Below are 21,950 nucleotides of genomic sequence, written 5' to 3' on the forward strand. Positions count from 1 at the left end.
ACTGACAATCAAAAAGAGTGATTTAGTAGGTTCCTATTTTGAATAAATTATTTGGATTTTGAATTTTGAGTATCACGAATAGGGTCTTGGACTGTATTTAGTAATAAAATGACGTGATTTTTTGTATAGCGGCATTTTATGTGGTTAAAACCCATTATCAAAGAGAATAATTAAAAAAAACATAATTTTCATTTATTTTTGAAATAATTAATTACTAACGTCACGCTGTACCAAAAGCGATGAATGACGTCACAAGGCGTAAACGACAAACCTAGTGGAGGGTCTTCCAACGCTGCGTCTAGGTTTATTAAGTTCACGTAGAAAGAGGAAAAAATAACTTTCCTAGGATAAAACGTAACAACGTATCCTAGAATCAAAGAGTGATCTAAGGCCGAGATCTCTTTTTGCAAAGCCCTCCAATGCCTTCGAAAATCAAAATCGCCTGAGTCCAATAAAATGCAAGTTGTACTATTTTGAAATCACAGACAGACACATCAACTTTATTATAATATTATATATTACTAGCTTATGCTCGCGACTTCGTCCGCGTGGACTACACAAATTTCAAACCCCTATTTCACCCCTTTGGGGGTTGAATTTTCAAAAATCTATTCTTAACGGATGCTACGTCATAATAGTAGCTGCATGCCACAGCCCGATCCGTCCAGTAGTTTGAGCTGTGCGTTGATAAATCAGTCAATCAATCAGTCACCTTTCCTTTTATATATTTACATGAATAGAAGATTCCGGTGAATTGTAATCGGTAGATTATACATAAACCATCATTCAATAAGACAAATTTAACGTACCTACCTACCTATGATTCAAAAAATAGTGTCTATCTAGTACCTACCTAACGACTTCATAGTTTGTGAGGGGCTGATTAGAGCCAACAAACTGTAACATGCATTGTGAATGAGAGTTAAGCATTGAGGCTCCAGTGACTTATCTCTGGCCAGTCAAATGCGACTAAATTTTCTCAGTATCTATATACTAGGTCGCTCAAATAAATAGACCATGGAAAAGACATGGCTTTATGTAATTTTCTCCACGAAACTTGTCCCGTTGTCGGTGACAAAATCTAGAGCAGTTCACGCTGACTCAAGTCATCATTTACCGATGTTGTTACATTGTTGTTAGACAATAAACGGTAATGTTTGCTAATTGACGACGTCATTAGTCTATACAATTGGAAGTAGAAAGAATGGCCGTGGTTTGTGTTAACAGGTTTTAATGAATAGGTAGTAAAATAGAGCCATTTGATGCATTTTCCATGCAAGGCCCACAATCGAGCTCTACTTCAATGTGGATTCCAATATGTTTTCACCCTCGTAACTTTTTTACTTTATTTACGAGGAACGTTTTTATAAAACTACTAGCTTATGCTCGCGAGTTCGTCCGTGTGGACTACACAAATTTCAAACCCTTATTTCACCCCTTCAAAAATCCTTTCTTAGCAGATGCCTACGTCATAATAGCTATCAGCATGCATCGTAGCTTTAGCTTTAAGTTTGTAAGTAACACCATACCAGACCATCAATAAGAGTAATTTATTACCTATTTTGAATAAATCATTTGACTTTGACTTGACTTTGACTTTGACTTGCATCAGCCCGATCCGTTAAGTAGTTTGAGCTGTGCGTTGATAGATCAGTCAGTCTTTTCTTTTTATATATTAAGACGAGTGTTTTATTCTATTAGTCTAAAAAATCCTTGCGAAACTGGGATGAATCAGCTAGCTATTTAGATACATGATAAACGAGACTGAACAATCAAAACAAACGTGCGAGATTAAAACGTTTAATTAGCAGGGTGTCAATATCTGATAGCGACAGGTCAAAGCCCCTCTCACACATAGTTCTTGTTGTCCCATGCATTCGGAAGTCGGTGTGGAATCTTCGTAATCCAAGATGTATATATCTCTAGTTGGCAATCTGGCCTGGAAAATAACAACCAACATAAACATGGATGAAATAGGGTTGTAGTCCAAGACTGTAGTAATAAAATGATGTGATATTTTGTATAGCGGTGGTTTATGGGGCCTATAATTCATTAAAGAGAATAATTAAAAAAATTATGATTTTTATTTATTTTTAACATTAACGTCACGCTTACGGAAGGTGAATAATGACGTTATAATGCATAAACGACAAATATTCTCACATTTTTTAACATAAAAATAGAGTAGGTAATTTCTGCGGGAAAATATTTTTTATGTTAAAACATTGAAAAATATTAGTCGTTTACGCCTTGTGACGTCATTAATCACCCTCCGTACGGCGTGATGGTAATATATTATTAATTGTATTAAAAATAGCGAAAAAACAATTTTTTTAAAATTATGCTCTTTAATAATGAATTCTAGCCCCATACAGACCTCCCAAACCAACCTCTTTACAAAACATCACATCATTTTATTACTGCAGTTCAATGCCCAACCCCAAGAAGTTATAACTTATAACCATAAAAACATAACAATAAAAGAAGGTAAGATCATAGATGATGGTTATCTAACACGGAAACCACAAAGTTAGGTTGCTAACCTAACTTTGTGGTTTCGGTAACAGATGCTTCAACATCGCACGCTGTCCTTGGACTAGAACTCGGCTGTCCAAGGAATCGGTGGCCAGGTACAGTATCATAAGCTCCGTTGTGAGAAATGGCCGAATTTGAGTTGGGATACGCCAGAAAGCGAACCACATCTAGTGCCAATGGGAAAACGCTAAGTCGAAGATGCCTTAGCCTTAAAATGCTTTTTGCTTGTTTATGTAGATTAGTACCAACAATGGACAGATTTATTATTTAAAATGCAATAACATACATGCAAATTATAATATATTACAATAGGTAGGTACCTACATGCTACCAACTGAAATACTTGATTGTGATTGTGCAATATGCATTGTGGGCATAAAAGTCCGTAAGTGCTTTTTAATTGAATTAAAGCTTTTATTGCCTACCGCATGTTGCCCGATAACACAATACATAAATTCCAATTTAATAATGTAGGTATCTACTATAAATTAAACAGTCTTTACACAAAAAAGGCCTTTACACAAAAAAAACTTTATCAAGGCTTGAACGCGTGTTTATTTTAAACATGATAGGTATATATCCCTCCAAATCTGACACAACGTCTATCATTAGGTAGACATTTGGTCTAGAGTGAACTAGTGAAAAAAGTTTAACGAAAGTAGGTACCTAATACCTAATAGTATCTTTAAACATGAATGACTTGTGACTTATAGTAAGCGACAGGTCAAGATGACAATCGATGTGGTAACGCCCCGCACACCCGCACGTCACCCGCGCTAACCCGGTGCGGGATAGCGGGGGTGACGTGCAGGTGTGCGAGGCGTCCCGCTTGCCATCTTGACCTATCGCGCACTATACATATTTGAATGCCGTATTTTTTTTTTTCTTACTAGTATTCGAGACTAGGTTTAATTGGCATCTTCTGAACTATGTTCAATGAAAATAGCCATTTAGAGATCATCAGCTGTTTTGTTGTAAGAATTAGAAAGAGCAAGGTCACACATAAAACTAAACAAAGATTTCTATCTATCAAAATGGCGGCTGTCCAGTGATATAAATCGGTAAAGATTTATGGGAAGTAGTTAAACCGAGGCGTCGTAAACAAAGCGATGAATTAATTATTGTGAACTAACGACTGACCAAGGCTTTGCACGCATATTAAACTAGAAGCATACCTACCCAAAGTAACCTTAGGTATTAACAGATTTGATAAGAGCTATTTTACAAAATGTTCGATTTGCTTAGTCCAAAGCCGAAACGCAGACTTACAGGGTATAATTAGAACGCTAGCAAATACAGTGATTAAACATTATTATACTACGTAAACGCAATCCAATGCCAATAACTTATACCTACTTGTAGTTTTAGTGATTTACCTAATATTTTTCAAAACCGCAATGTATAGCGTGCAAAACAAGGGTTCAATGCCCCGCCTACGACGCGGCATTTACTCCGCGGAACTACGCATAACGCAACACTCGTTGACCTCTAGCTTCAGTCAGATATTTTATTTGCAATAAGTACATCGCGAACTTTTGAAAATACAGGTTAAACAGTCAGGGTACAGACAGACAGACGCGACGAAGGGAACTCGGTTTTATGGTATGTAGTGATTGAAATGTTGATAGTAAGTATTCTATTACGATGTCAAAGTCGCGGGCATCTGTTTATCAGTTGTCTTTGATAAAAATGATCACAAACTTGGCGGCGAGCCATCCGATAATGCCTGTTGATGTTACAGGCACCGGCTTCAATGATTTCTGTAATTCCGACTTTCCCATGACATGTGGCAAAATAGCGGCCGTCTCCTGACGAACCGCATCCGCCTCCCTTTGCGCTATTCTGTAAGAAATATAAAAATAACATAAGGTATAGCGTTTATAATTAGAACAATCAATACTCGATAGTATCTACGTCCACGCGTTGAAAAAGTTAACATTACAGGTATTGGCAGTTCTTAATATAGCTACAAGATGTTACGTAATGTCATCTCGGCTGAGGTTATAGGAGGATCGATGAGCCTCGTGGCGTGATACCCGTGGGAGATGTGAGGACTTAAAGAAATTGTTTAAAACTCTTATGTGACAACCCTGCAAAAACTTCTGTAAATTCAAAGGAACGTTTGAACCTTTGTCAAGTAGCAGAGACAACGAAAGAATCTATGACACTACTGCTATTTGATTTATCAAACATCGTCGAGTACATTAGTTCACTGTGACGCTATTAAGTATTGAAATAATTAAATACTTATGGATTGTTAGTTGAACTATCTCAATACTATTCTTTACTAGCTGATGCCCGCGACTTTGTTCGTGTGGATTTAGGTTTTTAAAAATCCCGATGGAACTCTTTCATTTTCCGGGATAAAAAGTAGCCTATGTCACTCTCCAGGTCACTATATCCATGCCAAAAATCACGTCAATCCGTTGCAACGTGATTGAAGGACAAACTAACAAACCAATAAACCAACAAACAAACACACTTTCGCATTTATAATATGGGTATTGATTGTTTAAAGTAACTAACTTTTTTCAAGCTGTTGAATTGGTAAAATATAAATAAGTACCTACAAAAATGTAGTAAGCGTCATAAAATAAAGTAACGTGAATTCAATTCTAGCTCCAGAAAGCTTTTAAGCAAGAATAAATATATACCTACTTAGTGTAGTGTAGTGAACTGAACTCTACCACAGAATATAAAATAGTACTAACGTAACTCTACATTGTAGTTGCTCTTATAATTCGGTAACCTTTGTTATGACTTATGAGTCGTGGTTAGTGATTAATTTAGGTCCCTACTTATTGAATCCACGCGCGAAATTTCGTCCACCAGATACATTCAAGGTTTATTTTGTAAATAAAATCCACTCAATTTTATGTGAATTTTATTAGTCATGGGCGAAGTTGCGTAGGTAGGCGGCTGTTGTAATAATTTGACATTGGTTTCGAGCGAAACTGCCTGCTTTATGTGATTATAATTTCCGCAGCACATTATTTATCTTCTCTGACGTAGCGGTTTTATGGTTTAGACCTATTAATACCCAAATAGGTACCAAAACTATAGGCGCTTTCGCACGCGCAGTCCACGCGTTTTTTATGGACTCACATCGATACTGCATTGCGAGTGTAAGGGTAAGTTAACCGCACTTTGGAAGCGAATTTGTAGGGAGTGAGGGCGGTCTAAAGTTTACAAAGTGGTTTGTTGCTTCTGACACGCTTTAACTTTTACATGAAAATGTCAACGTGTGCTAAGAAAAAAATCTGACTAGGACTTTAGGGCGGTTAAGCAATCACGCACTCATCCGATCCGCATCCGTGAAAATAAAGTTGCATGTGAAATTTACAAGCTATATATTTTTAATAAGCTGGACAGGCCGGACACCGTCTATTTTGGCCGCAAACGAAATCAAAAAGCCTGACGGTGTCCGGCTTTATCCGGATGCCTGGCAACGCTACTCGTAAATATATTACTTATTTCGTCCCCTTTCTCAGTTCGCACCCTACGTTCTACACCCCTACTTCTGACTCCGCAAATTCGCGCACTTTACTTGTATTGCCGCTCTATTAGGACGAATCACACCATTCGGAAACCAAAAAGCTCATGCGGACGTAAAGTAAACGCAAGTATGTAACAGCTAGTTCATGATAACAAGGTAAAGTAAAAGTACTGGCCAAGTGCGAGTTCGAGGCGATTAAAGAGTTCAATACTACTATACAATATAGCTGTGATAGCCTAGTTCGGACGTCCGCCTTCTAATCGGAGGTCGGAGGTTCGATCCCGGGCACGCACCTCTTACTTTTCGAATTTATGTGAGTTTTAATCAATTAAATATCACTTGCTTTAACGGTGAAGAAACACATCATGAGGAAACCTGCATGCCTGAGAGTTTTCCATAATGTTCTCAAAGGGTGTGTGAAGTCTACCAATCCGCAAATGGCCAGCGTGGTAGACTATGGCCAAAACCCTTCTCACTCTGAGAGGAGACCCGTGCTCTGTCGTGAGCCGGCGATGTGTTGATCATGATGGTGATGATGATGCAATATAAATTCAACCAATAAATAACAAGATATTTAGATATTATAGCAACATCAAGACAACAAAAAATAAGGCGCTAAAATATTTAGTAACGCCATAGAATTCGGCATCCAACCACTATACGTGTATTAAAGCTTGAACTTTATGGAACTTTACTTTTTTATTTACCTAATAATAATAAATAATTAAAATACAGAAGGATAAAAGTAAATCTAAGTTGGTATTGTTTTATATTATATTTAATGTCTGATTTAGTAGGTTTATTATTTTTTTTACGTTTAAGCCTTAGGGTCAAAGGTTAGCTTTTGAAAGATTTGTGATTGCATGTATTTTAATTATTGACTAGTGACACAAGATTTTTTTAATTTCCTGTGTTACTGCTTACTACTGGAGTAGTAGCAAAGATATGGATTGGTAGTAGGTACCACGGGCAATAAACGCCGGTGATAGTTTAGTGGTTACGTCAGTCTCTTGTTTGGGAGGTCCGGGATTCAAACTCGGCGTTTAGAACCTCTAACTTTTCATTGTTATATGCGTTTTAAGAAATACATATTACTTGCTTTAATGGTGAAGGAAAACATTGTGAGGAAACCTGTAGGTATGCCGATTGCCGGAGAGTTTTCCATAATGTTCTCAACTATGTGTGAAGTCTGCCAATCTGCACTGAGCTAGCATGACAGACAGGTGCTTTACAACCTTTTTGGAGACGCGACCCCCTTACAAGTTAAAAAATTCTGGCGGGAACGGAATAAAAGAGACTTGCTTTCTTTCATCTAGCAACCAGCTCCAACGCTCGGCCCATTGCATCTTGCAGTTTTCCACCTTCTTCCATTGCGCGCGCATTTGAAACGCCTCCGTGTTTGGATCATATCTTGTCACGGCCAACTCTTTCGCCATTACTAGTGACAACAAAATGAATAAGTCCAATTAACGTTGAGTATTAGGGCGTCTTCAAATCTGCCGCAAAGCGCAGCGTGGCTTTATAAATTTTATAAAATATAATTTCGATCGATGAATTGACGCGCGACCGTCTATAGATTGATAATGATGATGATGACGATGCCAAGAGTTTATAATAATATGACCAATGGAAATTTGTTCCGAGGTATTTCAATGAATAGTATATTTGATTGAATAGATCACCAGGGGATCCAACATCAGTTACGGCCAAGTGGGGCAAACACAACAAAGAATATTAAGCAGCTTCCGACCGATACGGAAATGCAATAAGTACAAAACTTTAGGCGCCGCGTGCACTACCTTATAAAATTAAAGTAGGTTGATTAGAAAGTATGCGATTAATAACAGTTGCACTTCGGATCGAGCTCACCTCTATGTATTTAGAAATCAATGTCTAATTGTTAAGGGTTTGGACGATACCATAAAATTAAAAAAAATCGCTCAAGTGAGAGCTGGACTCGCACAAGAAGGGTTTCGTATCATCGCACAAGATATAGCACTATTTGTACTTTTTTATTTATTTTTTAATCCGCAAGAAGAGTTAAAATGGCACGTGATAAGCACTATGGATTAAACTACCAAAATAAAATTGAAGTCAACAAGAAATACCTTTTATAAACAAGCTACACTTATAAAGTTGGTATATTTCCAAAAAAAACGTAGGTAGTTTAAATACACTTTGTATAATAATTCACTCTGAGCGTCTTTCTTACATGTCCCAAAAATCAAAGAAATAATCTGAAATAATATTCAAAACATGAACTTTTGCCAAAAATGTCACAAAATCTTCGTCATTTTGTGAGGCACTGACCTCTACTTATACAAGACGTAGGCACACTGGACCTGCGATTGCCGACCTGTTTTTTAAAGTGACTAGGTTTTCGCGGTTTTCGCAATTTGGCGCTGATACCAGGCATAGAGCATCATGCGAACGTGCTCGGAACTAAAATATGTTAGTGATGAGATATCTGTCACCAGAATATGTCAACGCGAAGACCATTTGACACAAAGTGACAATTTTAATTCCCGGTACGCTCGGCGCGGCGGGGCGCTTTGAATCGGTACAAAAAATAACTGTAATTTTGTATAGCACTTTAGTACTTAATAACTCTATTGGCACACCTTTTCAAGCGTGAATTATTATGTCCATCTCAGTGATTTGATGTCATTGACTTTGTCGATATTTTTAAGGAAAAAGGTGGTATAGGGTATACAGTGGTCACGTGAGTGGTCATAATATGAAGAGCTTTATTACTACCATAAGGACATATTATATCTACCTCGTCACCACTGCAACTGGTGGACATAGGTTTCAATTATTTCAATCAATGATTTCCACAAAACACAAGGGGGTTTCTCTGAGCTTTCTTATCAGACCCATAAGGTCAATAAGGCCACAAAACATCATTGGCAAAATCCAATACTTATTCGAAGACTTTCGTTGTCAGGCACTTAAGGGGGCTTTGGACGGCAATTAATAACCTACCTCGTCATCGTGATCAACGCATCGCCGGCTTGCTACATAGTACGGGTCTCCTCCTAGAATAAGAAGCGTTTTGGCCATAGTCTACCATGCTGGCTAAGTACGGATTTGCAGACTTCACACATCTTTGAGAACATTATGAAGAACTCTCAGGCATGCAGGTTTCCTCACGACGTTTGTGTAACTTCGAAATGACATCTTTTTGAAAATGAAGGGCATTTTCAAAGCAAGATGCATTTCGAAGTTAATGAGATATGGTTCCAGCGCAATAGCAATTTGCTCGACTTATAACGACAATAATATTTTGATGTCACGGGCTTGTACGTGCTTGTTCACTATAGTACCTATGTAGGAATACAATTTATTTTTACGCCACGCCGCGTCACTTCTTGAATAGTTCTTGTTCCGCCTCAAGTTTCAATACCGCCGCTACAGAAAAATTCTCACGGTGTCAATTCCTAGTAAGGTATCAAATTATTGTGTCTATTAAAATAATTTGGCGGTATCTAAGTAAGTAGAGGTGGGTATTACTTCTAAGTACCTATAGGTATTGGTAGGTATTAGAATTGCCTAATGGAAGTCCGCCTTCTAATCCAAGGTCGGGGGTTCGATCCCGGGCACTCACCAACTTTTCAGAGTTATATGCTTTTTTAGTAATTAAATAAGTATAACTTGCTTTAACGGTGAAAGATAACATCGTGAGGAAACCTGCTTGCCTGAGAGTTCTCCATAATGTTTTCAAAGGCGTGTGAAGTCTACCAATCCACACATGGCCAGACTATGGCCAAAACCCTTCTCACTGAGAGGAGACCCGTGCTCTGTAGTGAGCCGGGCGGCGATGGGTTGGTCATGATGATAGGTAAAGGATTATACGGAACTAGGTTTTCCACCATACAAAGGGAATACATATGACTACAGGCGTTGTATAATAAAAAGTAGCCTATGTATTAATTCTGGTTACCTATAATATTATATCTCCATTCCAAATTTCAGACAAATCTGTCCAGTAGTTTTTGCGTAAAAGAGTATCTAACACATATGTATAAACTTTCGACTTTATAATATTACTGTGATGTGATGTATACCTACTAAAGTGATGAAGGATTTAAAAAAAATCAGTGATTTGACTTACTTATAATTTTGTTCCGTTGCATTAAATAGGTATGATATCAACGACATAGTCAAACTACTCCATTTTTTTTAATGTGAAGCATGGAAATAGCGGAGAGGCGCGAGGGTCTTTTGTTGAGCATGGGGACCAAAACAAGAATAGGAAATATCAAATACCTAACATGAAACGTGAAAGTCGATTATGGCATTTATCAAAGCGTATGTAAGTGCCCTAAACGTGGCATTAAGGATCGATTAAGGTATACCTTTGAACTCTTGGCGTTTCGAACACGAACTTTGCTTTTATTATTATAATATAGGTACCCACCTAGTTGTAGTTTGTAGTTGCAAACCAGCAAACGTTTCTCGGTTAATTGAGTTTACATAATGCCACGTTGTTTGCTTTGGCTGTAGGTATGTATAAAATTAGTAACACAGAGATTTATATAAAAGCTATATTATCGTATATATAGGTAGCGTATTTCACGCGGGCAAGCTTTGTAAAGTAGGTGACATATTAGACAAGTAATACGTTTTATTTCAAACTAGCTGATGCCCGTGACTTCGTCCTTATGGATTTAGGTTTTTAAAGTACTGAGTAGAGAGTTAATTCGAAGTTAGTAATTTATTTGTATGACTAATACATGATTATCTTGCAGGGTATCGTTCGGGAGCTCCAAAGGGTCGATGGTAGAGACCCTCATCTACGAGAGTCCCCTACAGGAGGAGCCCGAGAGCAGCCCGCCTCCGAAGTTCCAAGAAACCGCATTCCCGTATACGCCCGTCGAAGACGAGTACGTTTTGTTCTTTATGAGTATGTTTTATTTATTTTCACTAATGCGAATTGGCGAATTCTCTTATGTTTTTGTGCTTTCATCAGGGGACTGAGATCAGCTTGCAACACGAATCACGAGCACTAATGGTGCGCTTACACGGGCAATGTTTTAAGCAATTGTTGCTCGGCAACGTATGGACCAATCTGGAGCAATTATTTCGCATAACTTTGCTGAAGTTTTCAGGTATTGCTGGGTATTGCAGTCAATTGATTCATGTGCTCGTGACGTCATAACCTGGAATTGCGGAATTTCAATTGCCCGTGTAGCGTACCTCAAGAGTTAGGCTGGGTCCATATTGATATTATTTTCGAGAAGGCATGTGTTACGTAAATTAAGGTCCAGTTCTATGACGAATTATTATTAGCAAAAATGTAAGAAGGATAGATTTATTTATTGTACCGAGAGAGAGATTGCAATGCACAAAAGATCACATTATATCGTTTTAAAAATAAATTATTATGGTACTTACTAATATTAAAAAACAATTCATGACGTTCTTGGAAATTGTAAGTTAATAAAAAAAACGGCCAAGTGCGAGTCAGGCTCGCGCAATGAGGGTTCCGTACTACAGTCGTATTTTTTCGAGATTTTGCACGATAATTCAAAAACTATGATGCATAAAAATAAATAAAAATCGGTTTTAGAATGTACAGGTGAAGACCTTTCATATTATGATACCCCACTTGATATAGTCACTCACTTTGAAAGTTGAAAATACTAATTATTAGTTTATGACCACAATTTAATTATTTTGTGTGATCTAACCCTAAATTCACGGTTTTCAGATTTTTCTAAAGTGATCCTATAAGGGTTCCGTTTTTCCTTTTGAGGTACGGAACCCTAAAAATACAGACAAATAAATTACCGTTTCCGATGAAAGCTATAAAAAAATTCTTGAAAATCTGAATATGTGAAGAATTTTTTTTATAAGCTTAGATTTTTTTTATTTTTTATATTAATAAATTGACTTGAAATCCGGAGCGGGATATCAAGAAATAGTTCTTGATATCCAGCACCGGATTTGCGTAGGGGCTGTGTCTGTGTGATTGTCGACCTGTCGCGAACTATAACCTTATAGCGTTATTATTTTATCAGATTACCTCTAACAATAATATGTTATTATCCGTGGCGACCAGGGGCGTGCAGGTCATAGAGGCATAAATGCACTGCTTACCCCAGTTGTAATAGCTCAATGCATATTTTTCAATATGACCTGCCAATAAACAGGTTCCTAGCTAACCAATGCCTACCCTGGCTTCAAACCTGTGCACGCCACTGGTGGCGACCCAATGTGGACCCAGCCTTAGGTTAGCTGTCTCCTAGTAAGTTCTAGATGTGGCATTCCCGAAAATTACTATTTATACTTTAAATGTTGATGCTTTTTGTTATTTTTTAGTATTCGCTTTTATTTTTAAAAGAATAGAGTAAGGGCCTGTTTCACAACTACCAGATAAACTTTATCTAACGAATAAATTTGACGTTATGACAGTTTTTGTATTGGGAATACATCAATATCTGAATAATTTATCTGGCGGTGGTGAAACATGCCCTTAGATGTATTTTGCAATATTATCTTAGTCTTCTTTTTATTAGGGTTCCGTACCTCAAAAGGAAAAAAGGAACCCTTATCTTATAGGATCACTTCGTTGTCTGTCTGTCTGTATGTCTGTTGCAATCTTCTGCCAGACACCCTTAAACTTGAACAATGTATTAAACTTTAAGGGTGTCTGGCAGGGGGTTGCCACCATACTAAGTGTTTGGCAATGCATGACGTATTCCGAAGAAAATATAAAAAAATTAGACTTTATACTTTACGTAAGATTTTTTACAGCTTTATTACCTGTTTTCTCCCAAAGCCACCATGATCCAAACTTCATAGTCACTGATCGTTCCTCCCTGTGTTGGGGACAATAGGCAGAGAAACTTTCAGCTTTTATAAAATAACGAAGGTCTGGCACGCGCTGGCTCTTAGGCTGAGATCTATAGAGCGTACTTTGACTTTGCTCAAACATTAGATTGAGTTAGAACGAGACAGATTTATGTGAGAGATATGTACCTGTCTAGTTTTAACTCTGTCTTAAGTCTAAGCAAAGTCAGAGTGCGCTCTAAAGATCTCACCCTTAGTCCATTAGTGTAGATTGTGAATATGGGTGTTTTTCTTTTCTATTTTAGTTTTTAATTTCTTTTCTAATGAAAGGGGTGACCTTATCCCCTCCTCTCTTCCTCTAAAATGTAGTCAGGCGATCGGTCACGAGGTCAGGCTTTGTTACGACGGGGAAATTAATCTTTTTTAGGTCTAATACAATGACTAGTTCGTGACTGTCGAGCTTAAATTTCCTTATTTCTCTTTAGACATAGATGAGACCCAGTGGCGTGCAGCTCATAGAAGCATAAACGCACTGCTTACCCTCATTGTAAGAAATCAATGCTTACTTTTTCATTATAACCTGCGGTAAAACAAGTTCATACCTAAATACATACCCTGGCTTGAATTCCTGTGCACGCCACTGATGAGACCACTGACGTAGGAGGAATGTAGTGGATGAGGTCATAGTTGATATTATGAAGCGAAAGACGTGTGTTTTTTTCTTGGTTTATTGGTTTGTTGGTTCATCCTTCAATCAATCAGAGATAGCTTGCGTTCCTCACAGGCAACTTTTTAGGGTTCCGTACCTCGAAAGGAAAATCGAAAACCTTATAGGATCACTTTGTTGTCTGTCTGTCTGTCTGTATGCCTGTCTGTCCTAATATAGTCCCTAATAAGATTAAGATAAGTATGGTAATTAAATGAGTGAGTAAGTTTACAATGGGAAAATTTGAAATCTGAAATTGAAGACGCGGGTAACCGCTAGTACCTATAGTGCGCGACAGGTTGAGATGGCAATTGGGGTATGAGGCGGGGACACCCCGCACACCCGCATGTCACCCGCGCTCGCCCGCACCGGGTTAGCGCGAGGGCTGTGCGGGTGTGCGGGGCGTCCCCATCCCGATTGCCATGTCGACCTGTTGCGTATACTATACTTAGTACCTAATACCTATATAAAGGAAAATTGATTTTCGATCTACTTACCTACTACCTACCCTACCTACCTAATTAATTGTTACACAAACAACGTTGCAAAGCCTTTATTGGGCAAGACTTTTTAAGTGAGGTTAGCGTAGTGCTGGAACACGTTATTGCCGTGTTACCACTTTTACGACTCCACAGTCCGCGATAGTAGAGGTCAGAGAGTGCGATATTACTAGAGGTAGTGGCGCCCCCTGAACAGTTTTAACAGTTATGGCGCCACGGCGGCGCCACGCGGCGTAATGACAATCAAAACTTCTGCAGGTCGATTCCGTAAAACCTGCATCAATCATTATTACAATCGCAATTGTTGTGACTGGCTGAATATATGCTGTTCTTGTTGCAACAATGCATAAATACGTCAATCATCATCATCAATCAATAGACGTCCACTGCTGGACATAGGTCTCTTGTAATACGTCAATGATAGTAGCCAATAGTGAGCGAGCGTCAACCAATCAGAGGTGATTGCAATTGTGACATTGTAGCTGTTATTCTACCCCAATCGAGCCCCCGTAGTTATTTAGGTTTTAGATGATGCCCGTGATACTGACGATGATGATGTAGATTTATTTTTATATAAAATCGCGTGGGAACTTTTTCTAATGTGTGGAAATAAAACCTAGACTGTCCGCCTCTACTATTTTCGTAACAAATAAAGACATCCGCACTCCGCAACCATGAGGATGAATTTTAATCCTATGCGGGAAAGGTAGCTTACCTCTGTACCTGATTTCATGAAAACCCGTTAAACGGATAGTCCGTGAAAAGATGACAGACAGACACACTTTTACATAATAGATAATATTAAGTAGTATTAGTATGGATTCTGATATCATTGGTGTCAAAGTCAAAATTTGCCTATTTAGAAATACGAAAGAAAGAAAATGCATTTATTTATTGTTGGTGTCACAGATAGAAACAAAGTACAAATGTAACATTTTCATCTGTGACACCACCCCAAATGGGTTTACAGCATAGAACAGCTCAGCATAATGTCTTGCATCATATGCGTTACATTTACTTATTGACTCTATGACTATGGCATTTAACTCAATGGTAGAGGTCAATTGTATACGGTCTTTTTCTGAGAGCTGGGCAAATCGTAATACCAGTCATAAAAGTAGCGGGTTTTTAGCGTCGCCGTAACTTTTTTAAAGTATATTACAAATGTCCAAATTTTAGTCATATTTTATTTATCAAACGACGTAACGCAACGGGTTGAACACTTCTGGCAGCTATTATAAACCAAGTTCATGGAACGCGCTGGCTTCCATTTACATTCACGATTTCGTACGAAAATACAAAATAATATAAGGTATATACCTAACTACCCACCAACCTAAGCAAAAAACGATAAATCTACCAATACACTTACCGTTTTACGTTTTCTGAATCAAACAATAGGTTCATTAATTGTGTATAGCAATGACTCTATAAAGGCCCAACATTCTAATAAAAAATTATCACTAATTCTTTATACAAACTTAAGTGCGCCTCTGGCTCTGCTGCAAACACGTTGACCGCAGTTACTTAACTGGTAGGTATTTATGTAATAACTTAACAAGTCATACTGTAACTTCTACTAGGTAGGTATACATAGAATTAGAGAAGATATCTTTTTAATTAATTTTCTAAAATAGCAAGTAGAAAGTAGGCACCAATTAAATAAAAAACAAAATTAAAAATGGCGATGAAGCACAGACAGAAGACGAACAGAATAGACGACACTATAACAGTAGTTCTATACCTTGTTATCCACGGAGCCCTAACAAAACCCACACGGAAAAATTAATGACGTAGGTTCTCTATGTACGTACGTTCTTTTATTTGCACACCAACCAGCGTTGCATTGGAGAATGTAGATAATATTTTAAATATTGAATATAATATTCACAAAGGGTTCGTTTTTAGAGTTCTATATCAAAAAACCGGCCAAGTGCGAATCAGGCTCGCGCAATGAGGGTTCCGTACTGCACCGTCTTATTTTTTTCGTCATTTTGCACGATAATTCAAAAACTATGATGCATAAAAATAAATAAAAATCTGTTTTAGAATGCACAGGTGAAGCCCTTTCATATAATACCCCACTTGATATAGTTATCTTACTACGAAATTGAAAATACTATATATTAGTTTATGACCACAATTTAATTTTTTTGTGTGATGTAACCACAAATTCACGGTTTTCAGATTTTTCCCCTAATACCAGCTATAAGACCCACCTACCTACCAAATTTCATGATTCTAGGTCAACGGGAAGTACCCTGTAGGTTTCTTGACAGACAGACGGACAGACAGACAACAAAGTGATCCTATAAGGGTTCCGTTTTTCCTTTTGAGGTACGGAACCCTAAAAAGGGCCCCGTATGTTGCGACTGCGACAGCTGCTTAGACATTTCAGTACCTATTAATACTGTAAAAAAAGTAAATACCCAGTATTAATTATCTAACTACCTAAATTTTGCCCAACCTTTTTGAAATGATTTCAAAAAACATTATTAACGCGACAGGTCGAAATGGCCGTCCCTTCATCCGTCTGTTAGTCGGTCTGTCTGTTGGTGGGCTGTATCTCGTGAGCCGTAATACCTAGGTAAAGAGTTGAAATTTCACAAAATGTGTATTTCTATTGCCGCTGTAATAACAAATAATAAAAATTTCAATTAGGCATTTAGCTGACATAAAAGTAAAAAAAAATAAGTGTTATTTCTTGTACGATTTTACGGAACCCCTCGAGTGCGAGTCCGACTCGTACTCGATCGATTTTTTTAAACGGCTATTAGGTAAGTAAATGAATATCATTTTGATGACCTCGCTAGCTGCGCGATGCGATTACTCATCGGTGAAGCAATTAGCAAGGTCAGGTTCTTTCCCGCACGCGCGCGCGGAAGATGACGTGAGAGTGCAGACACCTAAAATACAAGCTGGCGGAAATATCTGCGCACCTCGCTGGAATGCGCTTCGCCTCGCGCTTCCCTGCAGCTCGCCCGTTTTCGCCTATCCAGTACCGGTGCCAACGCGAGCGTGTTGCATGACGTCACTAAGCTAGGTTCCAGATATTTCCGCCGGCTTGTACTGCCTTGCGTATTTTGTGTAAGTGCCGTGATAGGGGAGTCGGGGGCTTGATCCCGTTCACTAACTTTTCGGAGTTAGGTAGGTAAGTACCTATTAGTGATGTCACGAATATTCACATTCGCATTCGCGGATAATCGCATATTTTTGCATATTCGCATTCCGCGAAATTACTGCGAATGTTTTGCGAATACAAAATAAATATTGTTGGAATAGTTGGTTGATAAAACAAAATCCATTAATTTCTAATGTTATTTAATGTAATAAAAAGTAATCGTAATCACATTATCAGTTTTCTCTTTATCATTTGGACCTACTTTCGTGGAACATGGAATCAACCATAATTTCGTGGAACGTGGAATGGAATGGAAGTTTTGAGAAAAAGCCATTTACCTAACTGAAAATTCGCGAATATCCATAATGTGACATTCGTTACATCACTAGTACCTACCTATGTGCGTTTTAAAGGTTTTAAGCAATTGAATACCTATGACTTGCTTTCATGGTGAGGCAAAACATCGCCAGAGATCCTACATATGCCTTACGAGTTTTTGCGGCTTTATTTAGGCTATTTTTTAATATAAGTGAGCCTCTGAAAAATAATTTAATTGAATTTATAATTCAATATTCGGTACCTACTGAGTCAACGTTCTACACCAAATAGGTACTTACAATAACAAGCTGGAGACACGTGAGCGTGACACGCGGACAGACAGACAGACAAACAGCAGAGTGGCATTAATAGGGTTCATCTAGTCATGTGTTTTGGGTACGGAACCCTAATTACCTGCCTAAGTAAATCAAAGTGAAAGTTTTTGTGTTATGCCCATGGATGTAAAAACTAGGTAATATTTCTTATTGTAACGACCAAGATTTTAATCAGCGACGAAAGCTCCGGTTCAAGGAACGTCCAAGATAGAGTACAGTGCGACAATGCTCTTTTGGCGCGTGGCGAAAATTGGAACTAGGTAACGTTGTCGTCAAGACGTGTCTCCTAATAGTCTAACATAGAGCGCACTCTGACTTAGCTCAGAGTTAAAACGAGACAGAACTATCTCTCACATAAATCTGTCTCGTTTTAACTCAATCTTAAGTCTGAGCAAAGTCATAGTGCGCTCTATAAATTTCAGCCTAAGCCTTTGTTCTCCAACAGCGCCCCCCTGTCAATGTCATTCAAGTGCCAAAAAAGTCTTGTCGCACTGTAAGAGTAGCATAATAGGTACTCTACTTGCTTTACTCTAACTCTCTATCTAGGTCTACTCTGTGCCTAGGTGATAGGTCTTGGACTCGTCTTGGAAATGCAAGATGTATTTAATTAAAGTGATTGAACACATAGATTCATCCAACCAAAATCAATCATTACGAGTTGTCTCTCAAAATCTAACTAGGTAGGTACCTACCAAACTGGGACTGGGCCGTAAAAAGCTAGCAGACAGACGGAGAGACAGACACTCGTAACACACAGAAAGTAATGTTCATCGATCTTTATAAGGAGATGGCAGATTTGTAGAGCGTTGTCCCTGTCGTTACGACCGACAAAACGTCATAGAAATGAGTGACAGAGACAACGCTCTACAAAGCCAAAATATCATCTAAAGGCCGATGTACATTACTTTTGGCCACGTACTGTACCTATAAGTACCTACTACAAGTAGGTATGGATGGTTAAGACTTTCGCAGGTAGGTACCTACCAAAAATGTACCTAACTAATGTTGGTTATTAGAGTTAAAATAATATATTCTTGTGTCACCAAATACCTACTTAATTCAAGAAAACCTAGTTCAATTCTTAGTACAGTAGGTAGGTAGGTACCTATCTATTAAATCTTTTGAAAACTCGGTAGGTATGTAAATGTAGACCGCATAGACGCGCTTAAAAAAAGAAAAGTAGATTTCGACTTAGTAGTTTGATTACTTGCCCAAATTTATCCAACATTAGGTACTTACAAAACATGGTTTCTTTAACTCTTGATAATATAGAGTAAAGGGTTTTATTATAATTCGTATTTATACAGAAATAGAGCGCTCATCATCGATTTATTCATATCAAAGTTACCCGATTAAAGTTATCGAGATACAGCGAGAATCGAGAATCGTGAATCGTGTTCGTGAATGGCAAGTACGTCACTAGGTTGGCACGAATACACGAAACGAATGTGCTCCGCCCGCTTCCATTCGCCACGGCCGCGCGCGACCGCTACTTCCGAGATCGATGTTGTGAACGCAGTGGAACTGTTCTCTGTTGTGAAGCGCCGAGTGAATCTAGCCCGTAAATTGGGCTTTTTGTTTTTAATTTGTACTGTAATTGCCTGTTACCTTTTTAAAAAGTGATTACCGATTACGTGTTTCAATGTGATCGCGGCGACTCTATATCGTGAATAATTTGTAAGGTATGTTATTTACTAATTCACTGTTCGCGTCATCCTTGTTATGCTGCGCACTGAATTGGCTAGCCGAATAAACATGTTATTTGATGAAAAACATTTATTTTTGGTAATGCCCCACCCATTATCGGCGGTGTAGAGACAATCTCAACGAAGCTGTGGCGACTTAACTTGACATGTTCGCGAAATTTATTGTGTCGAGAATTCGGTCAGGGTGACGTCACGAGGACTGAATTAAAAAACATAAAACTACTTTTATTTCTATCATGCAACTTGCGCCACAAGGTCAGGTCTGACCACGTACCGACTTATTAAAATCGGTAGGTAAATGTGCAACTTCTATTTATTTATATTATTATATCCACTATCACTGATCGTAAGTCGTAACCCAGGAACCGCCCTGTCATCATTGGTACGAAACAGTTGCTGAGCGGCATTTTTACTTATTTTCTGCTATGATTTTTGATTTCCTATTTCTTATCACTATTGAAGAGACGAATATTGTGTCATTCTTAATACCTTATCTTATAAACTCGATAATATGATTGCTTTGAACAATGATAGGTAGGTACTTATTTTCCATTTGAAAATATCGGATCCTACCTGTTTTGCTAAATATTAGAACAAATTCACATTTTTAATCGAGATATAAAATCTGTTTTACTGATTGGGGTATTATTATAGCTTTGTACCTATGTAAGTAATTCAATAAAAAAACATTATAAAAGGAAGAGCTGACTGACTGATTGACTGACTGAAATCATCATGATCATGCTGATAGCTATTATGACATAGACATCAGCTAAGAAAGGATTTTTGAAAATTAAACCCTAAGGGGGTAAAATATTAATAATTATTATACCTAATTGGTGTTTGAAATTTGAGTAGTCCACGCAAATTATATTATGTCGCTAGTTAGATATAATTATGTCATTATAGAAAAAATTTGGTATTTACTTACCTATTTGTTTAAAACAAGAGTTTTAGTACCATTATTATCACAGGTCCTGATCCATGATATGACCTCATTTTTTATAAGCAAGCGCTTATATATTTATTTACATAATATGTATAGACCATGTTCATATGTAGGCAGTCGTATAGAGCTGTAAAACTATCTGTAATTGATGTAGGTACATTAAGTACCTACATCAATTTCAGATCATACAATCAACTCTTTAAAGTTGCCTGATGTCATGAATTCATTATAAGAATGACCTTACATTTGGATATGTGTGGGTGTGATCTCTGCCTCGCAACTACATATGACAACTACAAGTTGTTCTTTCACTGAATAGCATTTTATGCACATATTCTATGCAAGTCAATGTACCTATAATATGTCTATGCATAAGAAGAACAAGTATTTAGAAAAACTCTCGATATTTTACTAGCTGATGCCCCCGACTTCGTCCGCGTAGAATTTGGTTTAATAAAAATCCCGTGGGAACTCTTTGATTTTCCGGGATAAAACGTAGCCTATGTGTTGGTCCAGGGTGTAATCTATCTTCATTCCAAATTTCATCCGAATCCGTTCAGCCGTTTTTGCGTGATTGAGTAACAAACATCCACACTTTCACATTTATTATATTAAATATTAGGATTTAAAAAACAAAAAAGAATTTAAAAGGTGAAGTACAAATAAATCTAGAGTTTGAGTAAGCTCTGGTATAAGTTTAAATGATATTATGTAAGATATTTCCCTCTTCAATTGTTTTGTCATAACCCTTCCTTAACCCCTATATCTCTTAAAAGTTAATTTTGTTGCATCTTGACTGCATTTTATTGTTGATATTTAAACTTTAAAGTCATGTGTCATCTTTGTTGTAAAGTTTTAATTGAAAATCATTGTTTTTTATATCTTTCACACCTACCAACTTATGTACAGTACGTTGCCGAAAGTAATGTACATCGGCCTTTAGAATGACATTTCGTCTTTGTAGAGCGTAGTCTCTGTCACTCATACCTATGTGACGTTTTGTCGGTCTCAATGACAGGGACAACAGTCTACAAATCTGCTATCTCATTCGAAAATATCGATGTACATTACTTTCGGCCGCGTACTGTAATACTTTTTGTTTACACATAAAAAGATTTGAAAGAATAATTAACAACAATTCGATGGACCAACAGACAACCAGCCAAGAAATAACTTGTCGTTGAACAAAATAAAACCACACTAAGTTTGCCTGTATAGTGTAGGTATAGCATTTGATATTAAGGATAATAAGGTGTGGGTGGCAAACAGTCATCTACTATGAAAAGAACAGGAGATGCTAAATTGCCTTCGAGTTAACACATGCATAATATGTGTTTTGCTTGCTAATGCGCCATGAATGCACGGCATGATTGCATAACTACGCAGAGCGATAATTTACTATCAATTGTTTGACAAGTAGTTCTGAATTATAAATTATGAAGATTAGGTTAGATATATGACTAAAATTAACAATCAAACTATCAATATT

The 21,950-nt window shown here is 37.6% G+C and overlaps 2 protein-coding genes across 3 annotated transcripts in view; one reads left to right on the top strand and one right to left on the bottom strand.

Moving 5' to 3' along the window:
* LOC117995301 (uncharacterized) overlaps positions 1 to 21,950 on the top strand; it is a 52,710-nt gene that overhangs the window by 26,609 nt on the left and 4,151 nt on the right. For both annotated transcript variants that reach the window (XM_069509100.1, XM_034983295.2), the window contains exon 3: positions 10,783 to 10,917. In XM_069509100.1, coding sequence (XP_069365201.1) covers positions 10,783 to 10,917 — 135 coding nt within the window. The remainder of the gene's footprint in view (positions 1 to 10,782; positions 10,918 to 21,950) is intronic.
* Positions 1,787 to 7,476, bottom strand: LOC117995302 (uncharacterized). Its single transcript, XM_069509111.1, has 3 exons — positions 7,316 to 7,476; positions 4,237 to 4,365; positions 1,787 to 1,939 (listed from the first exon to the last, which is right to left on the bottom strand). The coding sequence occupies exons 1-3, from the start codon at positions 7,465 to 7,467 to the stop codon at positions 1,849 to 1,851; spliced, it is 372 nt and encodes a 123-aa protein (XP_069365212.1). The 5' UTR covers positions 7,468 to 7,476; the 3' UTR covers positions 1,787 to 1,848.

The sequence above is a fragment of the Maniola hyperantus genome, chromosome Z (assembly GCF_902806685.2).
Source record: "Maniola hyperantus chromosome Z, iAphHyp1.2, whole genome shotgun sequence".
NCBI lineage: Eukaryota > Metazoa > Arthropoda > Insecta > Lepidoptera > Nymphalidae > Maniola > Maniola hyperantus.

What these genes read in the sequence shown, in the direction of transcription:
- LOC117995302 (XM_069509111.1), bottom strand. Translation starts at nt 7,467, where the DNA reads ATGGCGAAAGAGTTGGCCGTGACAAGATATGATCCAAACACGGAGGCG. An exon ending in AAGCAAGTCTCTTTTATTCC is followed by an intron (nt 4,366 to 7,315) that starts GTTCCCGCCAGA and finishes AATAGCGCAAAG; the next exon opens with GGAGGCGGATGCGGTTCGTC. An exon ending in ATCGGATGGCTCGCCGCCAA is followed by an intron (nt 1,940 to 4,236) that starts GTTTGTGATCAT and finishes GTTATTTTCCAG; the next exon opens with GCCAGATTGCCAACTAGAGA.